The sequence below is a fragment of the Spea bombifrons genome, chromosome 3, assembly GCF_027358695.1.
Source record: "Spea bombifrons isolate aSpeBom1 chromosome 3, aSpeBom1.2.pri, whole genome shotgun sequence".
NCBI lineage: Eukaryota > Metazoa > Chordata > Amphibia > Anura > Pelobatidae > Spea > Spea bombifrons.
Window position 1 is genome coordinate 102,764,019 of NC_071089.1, and position 20,036 is coordinate 102,784,054.

Sequence of the window (20,036 nt, forward strand, 5' to 3'; positions counted from 1 at the left end):
CTGTAACACACAATGTAGCAGTGCTGGGAATATATAACATTATGAAATGTGTGTCTTTATAACACACGATAAAATATAAGGGTAGCATTCTAACACACATGCATTTCGAGTTACACAGTAGAGTTCTACAATAATATAGTGTTGCAGTGTCGGTGTGTGATTGTAACACACAATGTTATGTTGTAGTGTCAGTGTGTGATTCTAACATACAATGTTATGTTGCAGTGTCAGTGTGTGATTCTAACATACAATGTTATGTTGTAGTGTCAGTGTGTGATTCTAACATACAATGTTATGTTGTGGTGTCAGTCTGTGATAGTAACGCAACATCATTGTGAGACACTAGTGATGGTAATATTTTCTGCCTAGCTTTGTCCCACGCTTTGACTACATGTACGTGTATCAAACATCCCCATCCACCTTTTCTTTAGGGGGCACACATTTCCCTTTAATATTTCACAGCTAACTCAGGACTCAAAGCCTATTCTGCCCCTTGTCTGCCCAGGTGAAACAACATTTGTTTTAGCTCATCTAGGCTGTGCATTAAGTGCCAGGACTGACATCTTTTAGCAAATGGCCCTATCTCATTCTGGCCTAAGAGGACGGCCTAAAACCAATACCATGAGCACAGTAGTGACCCAGACATAGTAGAAACTTTGAGACCTTGTATACCCCAGTGGCCACATGTGGGATTGCAAGTAAAAACACAATTTGGCAGTATCCCATAAATTTGGATCATAACAGGACTTTGGTGATAGTGACCCTGACCCTCTTGTCAGTCCTCCCCTGCTTGTTTGCAGAGTGGACTCTCCATTTAACTCCTTCCACTCAGAGCTTACATCCTGTGTTATTATCTACCTTCTCAGCCTGCAAGCATTGAAAAAACAAAGCCATTCTCTGATTTCTCTTCTAGATTTGTTTTGTCAGTCTCAACATTGCAGAAGAGGATTCAAGCAATCCAGCTTTACAGAAGGTAAATCATTTTATCATACCCTACTAGAGTTAAAGCCTTAAGCCCAAGGCTGTGTTTGGATATAAATTTAATTAAAACAAACTGTGATTGCAGATTCACTATAATGAGAGATGAAATTAAAAACAAGATGTCACCAGGTAGACTGTATGAATAATGTGTTATGAGCAAAGAGAACTCGCAAAGGAAGATAGTTGATAAGGGGCCTGGATTGTTATGACAGTATAGACATCCACTAATGGATTACAAACGGATGTTAAACATGGTGGGAATCCCAAAGTATATATATATAAATCTACCAATTTCAACCAATATATAAGGAGGTAGTAGGCCTGAGGACTTCCTTGGGTCTTTTGTGTCCAAGGAAATATTTGCGTATTACTTATCAAGGTAACAGCAGAGTGGATATCATGAAAGTTGAGAACAGAACTAAAATAAACCTTATCCAAAGGGCCCCGCTGCAGTAGTCACTATAACCCAACTACTGGTTATAAGTCATAAGATTCATGACTCTTATAACTCTCAAAAATAAAAATTGTTACAGAAAGGCAACATTAATGCCATGTCGTAGAGAATGTCATAGAGAATGGAACAAGCTGTAAATGTATTCAGTCCGTGTAAAATGTGCTTGGAGGATAAAATAAATCATTTTAAACAGTGTATTTGCTACACTTAAATCATTTTCTACACTTTTTACAATCTGTGCAGTCCACAAAAATATATTTAATTAAGATGCACATTTGTTGTTTAGAAACTGACAGAAGTATCTCCAGATCTCCCCAAATTAATGAAATCCGTGAGAGGACAAGAACTGAGGGAAAATGAAATTGTCCTGCTGAGTGGGCTAACATCGGGGAGACTTTGGCCAACCGTTGAGAACCAACAAGTAAGTGGAACTTTTTCCCCATTAGTTCTTGGCCTCCGATCATCCTGTGACAAAGCATGTTCTTTTTTTAAAACAGGACAGCCGTGTTTATATTGCTCACCCATCCTTTATCATTTGTATTTGGAACACCACTCCAATTTGCCTACCATTCTTCAAGCCGATGATTTCTCTGTAACATTATACTGTACCAGATGTTCACTTAGACCACTTTACAGCTGCTTGTAGTAGTTCTGTTCATTAAAAATATCCTAAAACTGGTCACAAGCTGCATGTTGCTCCTATTTTATTGTGTGACCCCTTGGCTATACGAAAATGTATAGGTCCTACAAAAATAATTATATCTAGTAACGTTTGCCCCTTCCAGCATATGCTTACAAAAAGTATGTAGCTCTCCATCTTAAATACTTTACCAAAGCTGCTCTCTATAAAATGCAAAAGCATTGATGATTGCAAAAATGTTTGAAGATTTTAAGATGAAAACATCTGCAGATCATTGCAAATGCCTGACTCCGATTACTTACACGAGTATATGGATTATAATAGAATATAGATTCATTTATAAAACTGTATCATGCCATGCCTCCGAACATATTAAAGGGCCAAAGTGCTTCAGTCGGTGTGGTTAGAAGGAAGGCTAGGGTGCAGATGCTTTCCCTGGACTTTTAATGTGATTTTGTTACCTATGGATGACTATATATGAAAATGAGTAAAGCATTCTTGTTTCTATGGGCTGTAGACTACATTGGATACACCTAGAATTCCTAGGAAACCTTAATCTGGCCCCGACAATGAGCATGATGATCAGTTGATCATTATTATTTAATCCTGGTGACACATGTCTCAGGACACATAGATATTCTGCTAGTTGTGATACAAAACCACTTTGACCCACGTCTGGGGTCATCTACAAAGAAAAATACCTCTAAAAGGCAAATGTGCCTGCAGCAAAAGAAGGGTTAAAAAGGCAAAATACCTCCCACGTGCAGCAAATACAGCGCAGTATACACAATAGCTTTTTATTCTAACCTTTACTTTGTGCACCAATCCACAAACATGCTTTATCTGTCACAAACACGCTAGTTTGATCTAATCATTTGTTCTGTTCCATTTCAGCAAAATCTATTCTTCACACCTCGTAATTTCCCGTCATTAAATGCCATTATTTATTTTATTTTTTTTGAACGCCGAAACAGACCATTACAGCTTATTTTCACATCCAACACTGCTCTAAAGCCATCACATCAAACAAAAGTGAATTCCCTAAATAGCTTCCGCTAAACACTGGCCCATTATCATCTTCAGCTATTTATTTACCGATTAGGTAAGACGTTTTATAAATATCCCCAGAATGTTTACAAAAGGTCCATTTTACTTTTATCTTTTTTTGATTAACGTAAATAAACATAATTCTCATGGGAACAGATCATAAAGTAGACATTTTTAATATTTACTCTATTAAAAAAAAAGCAATTGGGAAATATTTGTAGGAAGCGCTAAAAGGCTGCCCACGCATTTGATTGTATTTACAAGAGAAAGCGTGTGTGCTTGTGTACACATCAAGGTGCAAAATATATTTACTCTGAAAAAGCCTCAGATTGAAGATATCTTCATCAAGCTGGGCCAATCTGGACCAGGTGTGATGGTGGACAGAAGGTCATCCAGCGCATTGGCATGCATTTGATTATCTTGTTTCATCTATCCAATTTATGGTGCCCTGCTGCAAAAATATGCGTGGCACCAAAGGGTTGTAATGAGGTTTTTTACGATCTATGGATTGCTGAAGTTTTATTACCGTCTCGAATTTATAACAGGGATTTATCGGAAGTCTCATTTGAAGGGGAATGTCCATCAACTGCAGTCTGATAAATTCATAGCAGCTTGCTGGAATGGCATATTTACATTTTTACACGTATCACTCTATCGCGACATATGGAGAGAGATGCAGAGTCTGGAAAACTAAGACGCGGTGGGCTTGATTCTATTATTTTTCATTGCGTTAGACAGACCATTTGGTAAATTAACTATATTTAGTCTGGCCATTCTATTTTGGAAACCGCCCTTGGTATTAGTAATTCTATTCCAGTCTTAGACATAGAAGTCAAAAGAACAGTCACGAGAGGGTTAGGATTGAGAGAGGGGATTTTAATGACATTTGATGCATGAATACACTTTTACACATATTGCACCCACGCTAAAAATCTTTATTTTATAGGAGGTGGTGGCTCAGAATGTTGTAGTGTTTTTTTATTTGGCACTGCAAGGGATAATTTCCACATGCTGTTACATTAAGAGTTAATTTACACGTGCTGCATAGTATTGCAGGACATGCACTTGTGAATTTAGTGATTGTGATCACGCATCACATGCATCTACATCTGCTTTGAGTGGGTCTTAAATGACTCCCAGAAATGTACCGATTGAACACGTGTTAACTTTCAGGTATTGGAATAGGATGGCAAATGCTTTCTTTACACGTTACACGTTAGTGCTGGAGATAGTTTGTAACAGCATTGCAAACCGACAGTTCACAACCATCGCTGACTGGCTTTTTTGCCAATGATGGTAACAGAGTCGAGTGTAAGGGAGACTCGCAGATCCTCTAAACTGTGAGTCGAGATGCTAAGTTTCATTAAAAGAAAACATACATATTTAGAAACATATACCGGCAAACACATATAGAAACAAGGCACAGATGGCCGGTAGGATTCTGCCACCAGGGGCTTTACTCCCCAAAAAATAATTGTGATGTCAACAAAAAGCAGCGTCTCGCAGACAAGATTTGTTAATCTGCTGGCTAAAAAACTTAATCCACCCAAGTAATTCTAATTTATATATATATTTGCAATTGACATCACACCGAGGAACAAACACCCATAATATTGATAAAGCAGTGTTTCTGAAGCAGGTTTCAGTCTTTGCAGATAGAATAAGAATGCAATAAATTATCCATCCCAGCGAGATCCTCTTTTGTTCATTAATTGTCTCAGCGGGATCACTGATGACTTTTGTAACGAGAATAATAAAGTGTAAATGAATATGTTAGTAAACATTATTTGTGTGATGATGTAACTGAAATAGAAAAAACATTTTCACGAATGGAGTTTTCATTAATGTACGTCCCAACGTTTCCCAGGTTCATTGGCCGACTGATGTCTGCTTGTCGCAGTTTGGGAAGGATCTCTTTGAGAAAAATCCTAGCTGCATAATCTTGGAACTGAATAAATTTATACTGGGTCTGGAGCTGGCGCAAGAGAGTCACCTGCAGCCTGACGCTTCTCCTCTCCGAGCCGAAGATGATACAAACTGCTCGGTATCATCTATAGAAGAAGATTTCCTGACTGCGTCAGAACAGCTAGAGGAAGACAGTGAAGGTGAAAACAGGAGAGGTAATCTCAAGATTTTACTTTCCCCCCCCATGCTTATATACAGAAACACAGTTTTGGCTGGACATGCAATGGTTGGCTTCAGGGTGATTTTTTTTCTCTTTTAAAGTAAATGTTACTAGGTCTTGTGACTTTGGACTGTCACTCGGAGTTGAGCAGGCTTAAGTATCCTAGGAATTCCCCAAATTCTGATATATGCTGATGAGTGCATTCAAATCTTTAGAAGGTCATCGGGAAAACGCAGCGATACTCAGCTGCATGCCAAGTTAATTTTATGTTTAGCCAATGAAATGCACATTTTCTTGAACAAGGTGAAACAGTCAAATGTCAACCCATCTTAATATTTATTAAGCTAATACAGTTCCCAATCAGTCCTGGCTGTCACCGCTAGCCTTAATAAATAATTTCTTGGTCAGATTGGTGGCCGGTTTTTCTCCTTGCCTGTCTGAAAACAGTAATCATATTATATTACAGGCATGCAAGGGAGCTATACGAAATAAATACACGGAATGTAAAATAACGAAGTGGGCAAACTTAGCCTATTTGGTAGAAAAATGAGATAAGAAATTGTCCTTTAGTGTCATGCCACTGTTATCAAGCTTAAACCCACTGCTGTTACCTATTAATGTACAGTAAATTGCCATCTTGACCATCTTGACCATTTTCATCACCTTTTATTCGGTGTTATGTAGACTGTTATACATTTGAAAATACATATATTCACATATATATATATATATATATATATATATATTACTATCTTTAACAAATAAAGCAATGATGACGCATGATCCAAGTATTGAGTATTGGAGTATTTCTAAGATCACATGCCAAGAACCTTTGCTGTATTTTTTCTTTTCATTCCATGTTCTACAGCTTCTTTAATGTCAGTATTATAATATTTATGAATTTTAGGGCACTTCTGAAATACCAACTTGAAAAGTCAAACCAAACAGAAGTTTAAAGAGAAAAATATGTAGAGTGCTTTTTGTGATCATGTATTACCCTTTGCCTATTCTACCCTTAAAAATATAAATCCTTCATTACCGGAAAAGTTTTCTACTAATGACTTTTTTATGTATGTTTAAATTTAGATGCTCTTGAAGAACTCAAGAATAATATACACAAAGGAGAACATTTTCAGATTGAAAAGCTTAAATGGATGCAAAACAAAAAAGAAGGCAAATCAGAAAGTCGTCACACAGATGGCAATGTCCTCTTTGAACAGGACATTGAGTTGGATATGACTGGAATCAAATTGGAATCAAATGCTGAGAAGCTCATGCAACAAAAAGAGTGTATTGGAGAGCATCATGTAAGAAGACCTTCTCTTCATACGGGGACCCCAGATGATACAGATTGTATAAATAACATAAACAAAAGTGTTCATGAGCTGTTCAAGGAAGAAGCACTCAACAAGAAGTCAGAAGACACCAATAATCAACATGTCAAGGATTGTAATGCTGATGACTGTACAGAATCTTTTGATGATCCTGCGACCACAGGTCAGTACGCAACAAACCTGGCGGAGTGTGTCTTACAGGATGCATTCATAAGGCTATCTCAGTCTGATACTACTTTCACCAAAGAGGCTGCTGTCAGTATCTCAGCAAATGACTCTGTGCTCAAGTCCAAAGTACAGTCTCCAGTTGCCTCTCGCCCATGGAATGAGCTTCCCAAAATTGTGATAGTACAGAGCCCAGATAGCTATGATAATCCAACAGAATGGACTGATGATACTCACTGGCAAGAGCAAGAGAATCCTATAGATGTTTTAGAACATTGGTCAGATAAGAATGTATCTCACGGTCAAACACATAGCACTTTGGAAGTGGCTTTAGCGTGTGCTGCATCAGTTATTGGAACAATCTCAAGCCCTCACACTGCTGATAGATTTAAAATGGAACAAGGAGAATATGAGAACACCGATGAGAAAGACTCTGGAGAGGAACAGCCTCTAGAAACAGCTACATTTCCAAGTGTTGTCCTTGGAGAAGAATATTCTGTGCCATCTGCCTTATGTGGAATGACTCAAGTGGCAAGCGCTGTAGCTGTTTGTGGTTTAAGTGAACAAAAGCAAGCCCTTTATCCGTCAACATCCAACGTATTGTTGGCAGCAGCTGACACCTCTACAGCAGTGGCGCTACACTGTAGCATTGCATTGGGTAGCAGCATGGAGAAACTCAAAGATAACATTGCAAAGGTTCTGCTTAAGGAAGCAGCTTTGGTATTGACCAGTCCAAACACATATAGGAATGTTGGGGAGTTTATAGAATCTATCAATGAGAGGCTTCTGAGTAGTGTAAGCTCTTCCAAATTGACACATGTGGATGATGTTATTAACCATGATTTGGCCCATAATTTATCAGATGCTATACTGCGGCATTCTGCAGATGAAGCCAGCCAAAGGTTACAAAGTACTGACAGTCAGGCTTGTTCCAAAACACAAGGTGCTTTTGTGGCAACCACCACTGAGCTACTGTTTAATGTGATGCATTTTACCTGCAAGAAGATGAGCGATCTTGTGCAGTCGGGGGACTTGCCTTTTGACCTGGATGATAAAAGCAAACATGCAATCTCAGACAATGGAGAGGGTCATCTTGATCATTTTCTGAATTTATCAATGGCTCACAGTCCATTGGATCAGTGGAATGGAAGCCAGTCAACAGAGAAAAATAATGAACATAGTGCAGATAAATTTCCTAAATGTGATATGGCTGATGATAATACACTTCCAAAAGAAATGATTTGCAATAACAACCAACTAGAAGTGAATGCAAAAAAAACATGTAGTAAACAGTACATGAAAAGGGAAAGTTACAGACGCCGCCATAATGAGCACAGAGTTGTCTTAGGCAGGGAAAGCTCTTTTAATCTAGATGAGAGTAAATGTTCTACTGAAGACCAAAGCTCCATGGAAGGAATGATAAATTCTGGAAGCCAGGAAAAGCTGTGCTATGATATCAGTGTATCTAAAGACTTTCCATCAAATTTATCAACGTTGAATAATTACATGTTGCATCCCTCTCAAGCAGCCATTACACTGAAACTCCCAGCCAATAATTACTGCTTGACAGACTTTGCAGATGATTTAGCAGAGACTGTTGTCTCTATGGCCACTGAAATAGCAGCTGTTTGCCTGGAAAACTCTCACGGCAAACAGCCTTGGTTTTGTGCCTGGGCGAAGGGTAGCGAGTGTCTGATGACGTCTTGCAGAACAATGAAAAGGAAAAAAGATGTGTCATCTGGTGGAGCAGTAGTCAGAAGGCACCGGCCACCAAGACTTAGTGAAATTAAAAAGAAGACAGATGAACATCCCGAGCTGAAGGAACGACTGATGAACAGAGTGGTAGACGAGTCCATCAACCTCGAAGACACCACAGACCCGGTCAGTGCATTTGCCAATGAAGTGGCTTCAAAAATTCTTAATCTAACGGAGTCATCAGTGGGAGACACCATATGGCAAGGACAAAATGTGTCAAGAAACAGATTACACTGTGACAGGTGGAGCAGAGGCAAAGCTTCTAGTTATGAAAGCATACCAGAAGAAGATCTGGATGCCAAGAATCTTTTCAACACGTTGGGCCCAGGAAGCCTGTTGGGACAACCATTTAGTAGAACCAGTTCAGTTTCTAAGCAGTCCAGCTGTGAGAGCATCACAGATGAATTTTCAAGATTTATGGTCAACCAAATGGAAAATGAGGGAAGGGAGTTTGAACTTTTGTTGGACTACTATGCTGGAAAAAATGCAAACAACATCCTGAACTCAGCATTGCAACAGGTCTCCAGGAGAAACAGCCACTTGAATGTGAGATCAGCCTGCGTCTCCAAGCAGTCTAGTACAGAAAGTATAACAGAAGAATTCTACCGATATATGCTAAAGGAAATAGATAAGGAAAACAAGGACGTTTTAGGAAGCCGGAAAACTGCAGAATGGACAAGCAATCTTATGCCTCCCTCACCACGCACACCATTTTGTTTTCGCCAGTCTTCCATGCCATGTAACAGATCTTCAAGTGCACGGTTAACCGTAAATGCTCCCATCAAAGCAAACTCTCTAGATGGCTTCTCGAGAAGTGGTTCTCGTGACTTCCTTCACCTGCAGCCGGTCAGTGCCATTTCTTCCACAAACCTGTGCAAGTCAGATTCCTGTCTGTATCAAAGGTGCCAAACAGATCAAGCCACAGACCTGTTAATCCATGAAACATGGTCCAACTCCATTGAGGCGCTAATGCGCAAGAACAAGATCATAACAGATAGTACTGATGATGATGATGAGGTAGACCTATCACCCAAAGGATCACCAGCACACGTGGACAGTTACGCTAACAAGCTGGCTGCTGACATTGTTCAAAGTGGAAAATCTCAGATTATCCTTCAGGATTCCTTTGATGGCACAACAAATGGAAATGTTTATTGTAAAAGTACACCCCCAGCTCAGTATAAGCACACTGACAGCTTTGAGACGGTAAACATAACGACAAATACATCTCATTCTGTCTGCCAGCCTGGCCCATATGCTGGCCAGAGGGGGGTCCCGCTGATACAGATAGAAACAGACCAAAGGGACACAACAGAAGAAGATGCGGAAGGGGGCGCTCTGGAAGTTCTCTGCTCCAAAGACTCTTCAGAACAAGATGTTGAGAGAATCATGCCTTCTCCTGCAAGTGTCAGGTACCAACACTGTCTCTGTTCGTTCATGCTTTGGCCTAGAGCTGAGCAAGCTGGGGTGGCCATGAGCTCAATCTGGATTTGCATGTCAGTAGTGGTCGAGTACTTGCCACTAAAACACCTCCTCCCTTTCTGTTTTTGGTCAGACATATACAAGGAATCTTGCAAAGTTTGTGCCTGGGGTCAAGTCCATCCCCTCTTCCACTTGTGCCACACCACAGCCAGCTTGCTCACCACTTGATGGCTATTAAAGAGAGATAGATAGATAGATAGATAGATAGATAGATAGATAGATAGATAGATAGATAGATAGATAGATAGATAGATAGATAGATGATAGATAGATAGATATAATATCAATGTTCCACTGAGCTAGAGGGAAAGAAATGGACAGTTGGTATGCAACATTTACTACTGAACATATATTCACATGCTTAGCCTATCTTTAATCAGCCAAAATCACCAGTAATGACATAGAAGACAGCAAATGATGTGATATGGAATACATAATATAAAGCATTCTAGAGCTGTTCAAATCACAGTTAAATAAATACTTTGTATATACTGACTAAATCAGGTTGGGGTAGCATACTGTATAATAATTACTGCTGAGTGTCTCAGTCCATCTGACTTAGTTCAAAATATGTTGCTTCTTTGAGCACAGGACTCAGCAGGTACTAAACACTCAGGTTTCACTAAAAGAGAAACCAAAACCTGATGTCCCCATCGTTCTGAGCAGCAGTGAGGACAGTACAGGCAGCTGGTCTCAACTTGCAAATGAAGAGGAAAACCCAGAGGACACCAGCAGCTTCTTGCAGCTTAGTGAAAGATCCACCAGGTGTGTGTATGGTCCACTACTCCTATCTCCATATTTTATGTTCCAGTCTGTGGTATTCTGTTATAATAAGTAGAATTCAATGTGTAAGAACACCTTGAAGAAGTCTAATTGACTTAACTATACATCTGCTAGTTCCAGAAGCTGAGTGGGGTTGGACCTTCATAATTTATATTGAGATCAATGAGTTAAAACTACAGCTCTCCAGCTAACTTTCCCTTTAGTGAATAAACCCTAAAGTAACTCGCTAAACATGTACACAGGGTTAAGCAGTTAGCGCCTGTTACTTGACTGTGGGCCCGCTGAGTTGAATTTATGATTAATGTGTAACAATTAAGCGCTTGTTCTTTTTTCCTGTAGTAGTGTCTAGAAACTAGACAGGGAATTTAATCTGGTCCCATGTGTCTTACTCCCCTCTGGCACTCATAGGGTTAGGTCTTTGCCTCTAAAAGTAATTTTTTGTTCCACAAACAGCAAAGGTAACAGCAGCACATCCAGCAGCATGGGAGCCACAGACTTGGATTATCTTGAAGTTATTTCACCCGCCATTCCTGCTGATTTGTGAGTACAGATTATCTACTGAGTCACCTAATCAAATAATTAGATCCTGTCTATTTTATTATCTCCCCCTCTCATGTCTAAGCCTAAGGAACAGTTTCCTATTCAGAGGCAGGAAGGGAATTGTCCTCTACTTTTATGCAATAATACCATGATAGCGGACTTGTATCTTAAAAGGTAAAAGAAAAAAGAAACATATGTATAATTTAAGTGATGGTAGTCCTTCAAGAAGAAGCTGAAGTTATGTTACCGGTGCGCCTGGATTTTGAGAAAGACAGCTTGTACGTTATTAACCACTTATAATCACGGGTGGGTTGGAGTCTGTGGCTCCGGTGGCTTGCAGAGATCTTGTGGTGTTACAGGAAAGCTAGAAGGGGTGAAAAATCAATCAGAGAATGGGCTGAGAGCTGTGGTTTCAAGAAGTGAGAGGGGAGAAAGGATCAGGATGGAAATAACGTGGATTTCAAAAAGTAAGCAACATTTTACAAAAACTACATATTTGGTTCATAAACAGGAAAAAGTGCATAATATGACAAAACATGAATAAATTAACTTGGTAGCAGGATTGGTAAATATGGTTAAATATCTTGCAATGTTAAGTTGTGAAATTTGCATAAGACATGTTTCTCCTTTAAGTGTCCATCCAGCAACAATCAATGACAATCTTCAGACTAAGTAAAAAAAAGCTTGTGTGTAGAATGGGGATGAAGAGGCACAGAATCGCGTCCATGTCTCCCGTAGAGGCATAACAGAGTGGAGCAGGCGATGAGAGTACAGAGTTGTAGTTGAGCGGACAGTACTCGGAATAGAAAACAAACGCATATTAAATGCCATTATAATATTTTTGGTTCAGAATAGAGACAAACAATGTATTGTAAAGTATATTTAAAGATCACATTAGTCATAACTAATATACACATGATAAAAACACATAGTTCCTAATATCACCGTGGCCCGTGACATCGTGTAATAGGTTGGGACCAATTGGGAGAGCACCTGTATGGTCTAAATAATGTGAAAAAATATTCCATGAAATTAACCATTTTAAAGTGTTTTTTAAAATGAATTACTTTAAACCACAGAAATGTACATTGTCATTCAACCCGCGAGCCCTTGCCTCAAGCTCACAAAATTGAAAGTTCAGGCACTTGCTAAAAACTTGAATATTGAATATTGTTTTGCAAGCATTGGCAATGAAGGGCTAGCATCCTCCATCAAATCTTTCAGTCAAGTAAACTGTTAACTCAGCTGACCACTTAACTTCTTTGTGAATGGATCTGGATAATGTTTCCTTGGTCCTTCTATGTACTAATGTGGTAAGTGTCACTTACTTGTTGGCTCCCAGCTATTTGTCAGCAGGCGGCAGGTTCCGGTGTTATGTGCGGGCATATCAGATGGTGCGCTCCAAAGGCCCAGGCAGGTTTTTGCTGCCAGATTTTTCAAGTTAAAATACTGGGACATGGAGACCTACAGTACTGAGTACTAGGGTATGGGAGTACTGGGTAGATCAAATGCTCAGGATGTAGTTTTATACAACTGTTAATCACTGTGTTTGCTGTTCATTTTTTTTTCTTCAGAAAATTAGAAGAAGGACACCCGACCAAAGAAATCCAGGAGAATCCTGATGGTGAGAAATGATCCACAATAATGAGAACACGGGGTGGGGGAGAGGTTACACAAAAGGTCCACAATTACTTTATGTATTTCAAACCCCAAATTCTGTGACAGTGTCAGAAGTTTTGAGTCACCAAAAGTAGAAACTTGACTTGTACAACTTGGCGCAGCTTTCATACCACAACTCAACATACTGAAATATTAACTAACTTTTCAAGTTTTTATGAAGTCAGTGCTCATCGTATTTGTTCAAGTTGCAGTTGTGTTCAAGTGACCTTGAATGTCAGCTTTAACTTGATATCCAACCTCAACTGGAATTGAAATCAAGTTGATGATTTCCTCTTCAAAAATAACAAAATAAATAACAAGAAATAACCTAAATTAACAGGGGACCCTGTACAGGGAACTCAGAGAGTGTGTTTCACGCCACCTATCACCTGCGGAGTCAAAATAATAATGTGCTGGATGAAGACAGAGTATTGGACTGAATAGTTCTTTACTTCGCTGAGAAGGTTGTACAATAGTGGAACATTGAGCAGACTAGAATGCTGTGAAATTCTATGTTTTTCCTATGCAAAGCCCCATTCTATAACCATAATGTGAATTCTTAAGCAGATCCAGAACTCGCTACTTGACTCTCAGGCCCTCTGTGTTGCATTTTTGCAGAATGCACGTCTGGATTATCAGTGGGTACAGCTAGCTGTCAGATGGAGATCTGCATCATAAACGTTGATCTGGAGTCTGACCGATACAATTCTGAGCTTCGCACAACATTACAGTGGATTGCAGCATCCGAGCTGGGTATACCTGCTGTCTACTTCAAGAATTCTCAGGAGCACAGGTTTCAAAAGGTAGTTTTTGGATTGATTTGGTATGATCCAATCTTTCTTTTAATCCTCAACTTGCTGGAGAGGTCTGGGATCCACCTCTTCACGGAGGCGCTGGTATATTTCACATTTTCACTAGTTTGCCTCTACTAGCCATATAAACGTTATTTTTAATTAATGTGCTTCCAATTTTATGTTTAAAATGCATTGAGGATACGATTGAGTGCATAAAATACTAACGTGTGAAATACAATGGCATGTTTTATAAATAGATTTTGTATGCATCAGTTGATTACACGCCAATTAATCTGTCAGCTTTGTTTGAAGAATTTAAACTGTCCCGGGGGACAATTGGACCTGCCTTGAAACTTGGTTTTTCTTCAACTTCCCTAAAGAAATGTTAACTTTTGCAAAGAGATGAACACTCAAGCCAATAGAATCCATTGCACAAGACACCAACACCCGATAGATTTCCAAGATTGATATAACTAAAAAGATCACCACTGCAGACAAATACATTTAGATAGGAAGCTCTTCTCTCAATGAGTTTTCCATGTACACTTCATTAAGGGTATATGTGATTGATAAAGCCCTCTTTCTAGTTAGCGTCACTTTATATCAATGGATTTCCATAAGTATCTGTTGTATGTGCAGACTGAGATCTTTATTCTGGGTAGACTTCTTTATTTACTCAATGAAGATATTTTAACGCAAGAGGAGGGCGGCTAAAAAAGGAAATGCCCTTCATTTGCGGATATTCCTACAGCGACTGAATTACTGGAGCTAGATTAGGTTTTTGGAATTATTGCTTAAATCTAAAATATATATACTAATGAGTGATTTTTAGGTTTTTGACATATTGATAATTAGCCAATTAATGCTGGTATCTTCCTGTCCTACAGAGATGAATGCGATAATAGACATTTATAATCATTTTAAGCATCTTGTAATACTTTCTCGCAGAAATGCATATTTTAACTCCTTTTTACTCATTTTCTTCTCACCATGACCCATCTTCTTCCTGTCCTTTCTCTCCTCAGTTCCTTGAAGTTTCCCGCATGGTACAAGCTAAATCCTGGAAAGTGGGAGATATTTGGAGTGCCCTGATTCTTCATTGCAAGATGCAGGCACAGGGGAGCAAAGCGTCCCCCAGCTTTTTCGACTGGCTGTTGGAAATGGGATAAGTGACCCCAAATCCATGCAAACACCATGGGACAGTGATGGATTTCTGTATTCCGCTCCCCCACTTCAACTTTCAGCGCAAATAGACTGCATCTTCCTTTTTGTACAGTGTTGGATTGACAGATTGTATATTTAGAATGTATTAGACCATGTTTTTTTAGGCAAGTGGGCCATGCTTAATATTTTTCTAGTATGTATAAATATATATGTATATATTGAGTGGAATGCCTATAGTATGGCAGGGAATTGCGGGCGTATTTTGAGTATGTAATACTGGAGATTTCAGAGTATACGGATTGGTCTTGACATGGTATGGAATTGGCAGTAACTTGCCATGCACTGTGAGGAGTGAATCTCTCTGTTTAATCCAAATGTTATATTATTGGCGCCAATCTTTTCCTCGCTTACCTTTCTGCGAGTTTGAACGAAATATTCTCACATTCAAAAGGTTAATCCAGTCATATGTTCATAATCCGGTCAAACTAAGGAATATGGGTATAATTTCAGGAATATTTGAAAAAAAGAAATATTGCTCAGCCAATAATGCACCTTAATTCCCTTAAATGTGTTTGCTGTTGTTATTCGCTAAGTCAGACTTTTTCATCTATATTAGCATTGTAACAGAAATGGTTCTTCTTGATTTTTATTTAATTTTTTTGTTTTTGGTAAACCTCAATCCCAAATGATATTTTGTGACGATGCTGCTTGTAAATCGAGTTATTTCAGTTCCCTAAAGCAGGAGAAAGCACGAGAGTTTGCAGCTTGTGGTTCCAAGCTTATTATGTTTTATTAAGGTTCAACACTAGTGATCGTCTCCTATGAAATAATGCTGCGGCAGCCCTGTGTAATGCATAGTTCAATCAGTAAAATAACTTTCAAGAAGTCTAATTGAGAAGCACGCTGTGGTTGCACCTTCATAAAATATAGTAAGGTCAGACAAATTCCTATAAGCTGTCCTATCAACAAATAACCCCATTGATAACTGGCGAGCAACCACTCCGCGTATAAAATGTTCACTTTATGATAAAATGGATTTGGACTACAATACTGGATGTAAGTGCTGAAGAGTCGTGATAATAACGCTGTATGCTTGTAAAATGACCACATCTTGTCCTGGCTATTTTATTTTGGGCCTGCAGTGTTAGCGCACAAGCTACTTTAGTTATAGGTCAGTATGGTGGCACCCAGATCATGCTCTGGCTTTAACCATCAAAACCCGGAACAGATAAAAAGCAGCTCTTTACCAGCACATTTAATACATTAGATCAATGTCATTAAACTATATGAAACTAAAGAAACAGACAGAGGTGTAGAGGTCAAAGACCAAGTCATTTTAAGGTTAACATACTGCAATGCAATCTATAAAGCAATTTATCAAACTGGCTAAGTGATGAGATCTTGCTGGCTAGTTTGGTCCCTGAGAGTACCGACATAGGCGTAACCACAAGAGTAACGTCCCTTGCATGCCAGAGGCACAGCCCACGGTGCATCCTGTGCCACATGAATTAGCCTTAGACATCTAAGATCTGCACTGATGCCAGAGCTCAGGGAGCCCCGCCAACACTGATCATTATATCTGAAGCTAGAGAAAAAACAAGTAAACCAAACTAGGTCTGAATGCCATAAAGCTTTTTCTCGGCTCCCATGATCCCTGCTCGTAAATCTCCCCTTCCTTTATCACGAGTCTCCTCCCAATCCATACTGATATATGAACCCTGAGTGCTGTGTATGTTAATGATCTTCCATGCCCCGTCAAGTAGCTCTGCTTAGCCATCTAAACTTTGAGCCCAACTGTCCTTACCCTGAGCCCATGACTCTTTGGTAATGCTAGTCCCTGGTCTGTCCTTGAGGCTACCTGCTCAGCCTCGCCAACCTGAACCTTGGAACCTGTATATGTTAATGTGCACTGATAGAGGCTTTTTTTAAGACGCACTTAAAAGGTTATTCCCTAAGGACTCCTGTCCTATAACAAAAACTGAACCCATCCCATGCACCACCCGGCAGTCCTTATATTAACGTTTAATTCTTTAGGAAATACGGTATGTATTGATATGTGAGAATAATACAGAGAATAATTGAATGTGTCCTGTAAGCTTATAACCGGTGTTCTTTATGGAGGAATAAGAGGTATCATACAATGGTATAAGCTGCAATATAAAAGCCTAGGTATGCGCAGACTACAATAAGAAGAGATTGCATGGAGCAGATATAACATATAGAGAGCAGTTTAAATAGCTATAGGGAGCAGCTACTCGTGATAATGGAGTAATAAATCTTTCTTGATATATAAGATTGTACAAATTAAATTCCAACATTGTCAAACAGGCCATTGACACCATGCAGTTTAATGCCATAATTATTATTAATGGCATTTCACTTTCTCTGAGATTCTTGCAATCAGCCCCTCGTTTGCTTTGGTTTGTGACGAGAGCAGTTATCTCTACGAGCACAATCTGACTATGAAAAAAAGATTTATTCTGTATGTCAAAGAGTAGCTCCTGGCAGCTTTAATGGATATTTGACCTTTTTTAAGATGATCAAACTAGAACTGTAATTCTGTTTTTATTCCATTAACCTTTCCCTGAAAGTTCAACTCCCCGACATACATTTGTAAATGAATTGCAAGTTAAATAGGTATTTTATTTTACTAAATATTTAAATATAAAAACAAAGCAATCATAAATCAGTTTGTTTTTTAAATCTGCTTTGGCATTCAATGTTCTTGAATTAATTTTCTTATACACCCGTTTGCCTTCTAAAAAACAAGCCATAGTCTGCTTTAACAGTGCAGCAAAAGCAATCTGCTTGGGTTATTACGCCTCCCGTTTCAGAGCTCAGTACACTTAATAAGCGATTGAAATCATCAATATATATGTATAAGATGCTCACATCATCTACATATCACATGATCAGAGTGGTTATTTCTCCCCTATTAAATGTGCCCTCCTGCCGTGGTAGGGTTGATTGTGGTTGTCTGAAAAAGGATGGATGGGGAGAAGACTGCAGAGTTTTTGATAAAGAAAGTCACTAGTTATGTAGGATTTTCTTCGTATCATGGGTCTCCGAATAAATAGCTCCTTACGATAAAACAGACGGATTGAAAAACAAAAAGCACAAGCTGTAAAGACTTTCCTTTGAGAAACTGTTGCATTGGTGCCCTTCTTTCTGTTAACCAGTCAGCAGTGTCACTGGGTCTACATACATACATATCTCCATTGAACCTTTTATTCCTCATTATTTTTAGAAACCTTTATTTCTTTAGTTAAGTGTTTTATTTTAAAGTGAGAAAAAGCTAATCATTGTATGGTCCTTCTCCTAAGTGCTTCCCTTTCAGCACAGGGAGGGGGACTTATTGCTGGTGGTCTAGCGGAAGTCTATGTCTTCATCAGCAGATAACTGCATGTTGTGGATCTCTTGTGATGTGCTCTGCTTCACGGTGGCACAGACCTTATGTTCTTCCCACTGCGGCTTTGTCTCTTATCTCCCCAAACAGCCCTGTCTCCCATTGTTTATTACTGCAGGGCTATTATATATTACTATCTGGAGTAAGAATGTTTAATTCCTGACTGTAAGGGATCAGATCATTAGAATGTCACTAGGCCAGCCACTAGTCAAGGCAGAGCGAGCGACTGGATCATTTGCCCTGTAATGAATGTCCTTGCTTGGGTGGTGCAGAAGATACATGCTAGCCTGTAGGGTTTGCAGAATAATGGTGATAGCTGTTGGGAGCTCCAACTCAAAGCACATCCATCTTTGAAGGAAGGTGGATCCTCTTATCGCTGGCTCTCTGCCTTCAGCAAAGACAGAAGTTCACAATTCAAATGTCAGAAAGGTCATAACACAAGATCCAGCCAGCATTAAATGGGGATGAATTGCCACAAGTCACAGAGGCTGATTATCCAACCCCCCCCCCATGCATTTATTTCCCAGGAATACATGGGTGCATTTATTGTTAGCAGCGCTAGAAGTGATTAATCAAATGCCCAGCAGTGCTTTTGTCCGTAGCAGGTTTATTTTGTGATTCTGTTAATCTCCGTTAGGCAGGTCAGGGTTAACGGTTTGGCTGCTGCTTTTCCATGGGATGCAACTGTTACAGATAAATTAATATTCTCAAAATAAATGTTGTGTGTTTCCATGTACTGGATAAACAATGTGTGTTTTATTACTCAGTGTTACAGATATCTGATCCTGTAGGGGGCTTTTAATAAGGTATAGTATAGGTAAACGGTGAAAGCGCACGGAACAGAAATATATCACGGGATGGAAAGGGGTTATTGATTACATCATTAATTGGGTGACATTTTCATTGAACACATACACAGGGGGCAATAGAAACGGTAACGCAAGAAATTAGGGGTAGTAGCATGATGTATACAAAGAGTTTACAGAGCGCAATAGCGATAGATTCCTGGCCAGGAGAGTGGGCCACCTAAGACACAAGTGTATGGGTCAAAAAGGACAGGGCGTTTGGAGAACAAGGCAGGATTTGAGTAGGACTGGAAATGACTATCCCCAATCCACAATAAACCGTCAAACACTGGGAGTTCAGGGTGTTCTTACATATAAAATAATGATGCAGATTACCAAGGAGGTATTTTAGATAGAATTATAAATCTAAATAAACCCAGATGGATTCCTTTTTGTGTCTAAAAGCAATACATGAATTTGATCATGTACGATTATCTGATGTACACAATTTCATTATTATTTGTGATAAATGTGTCCGGATATAGGAAACTTCAATGGTCCGAATCAACATAGCACTCCTACTGCGTCCGAGAACAAACAGAACTCACCTCCCACGCTGCTTTCTGCTTGAGCTAAACAATGCGTGGAATATATTGGATGCAATCTATATATTGATATAAGCAATGCCTCTGGATTTTGGTTAAGGAGGTTTATTTTCCGCATGCTGGAAGGGAAAGGGGAATTAATGACATGGAAAGGCCTGCCTGCTGAAGGGGTTAGGAAGAACATCAGCAACCGTTCCAAATGACTGCTCCTTCAGAATTTGCATAGCTTATATTGTGATGGCTGGCCTTGATGGATGCCATTGTTCAGTAATGAGTGAATGTGAGCATTGGCGTATGACCCTTATTCTGAACGCAGT

At 39.3% G+C, this 20,036-nt stretch overlaps 1 protein-coding gene across 1 annotated transcript in view; it reads left to right on the top strand.

The window, feature by feature from the left end:
• SPHKAP (SPHK1 interactor, AKAP domain containing) overlaps positions 1-15,453 on the top strand; it is an 81,872-nt gene extending 66,419 nt beyond the window's left edge. The window contains exons 4-12 of the mRNA XM_053459013.1: positions 914-973; positions 1,722-1,856; positions 4,990-5,242; positions 6,334-9,913; positions 10,575-10,748; positions 11,220-11,306; positions 12,881-12,930; positions 13,584-13,768; positions 14,785-15,453. Of these exons, the coding sequence (XP_053314988.1) occupies positions 914-973; positions 1,722-1,856; positions 4,990-5,242; positions 6,334-9,913; positions 10,575-10,748; positions 11,220-11,306; positions 12,881-12,930; positions 13,584-13,768; positions 14,785-14,928 (4,668 nt within the window). The 3' untranslated portion in view covers positions 14,929-15,453. The remainder of the gene's footprint in view (positions 1-913; positions 974-1,721; positions 1,857-4,989; positions 5,243-6,333; positions 9,914-10,574; positions 10,749-11,219; positions 11,307-12,880; positions 12,931-13,583; positions 13,769-14,784) is intronic.
• The last annotated feature ends 4,583 nt before the right edge of the window (positions 15,454-20,036 follow it).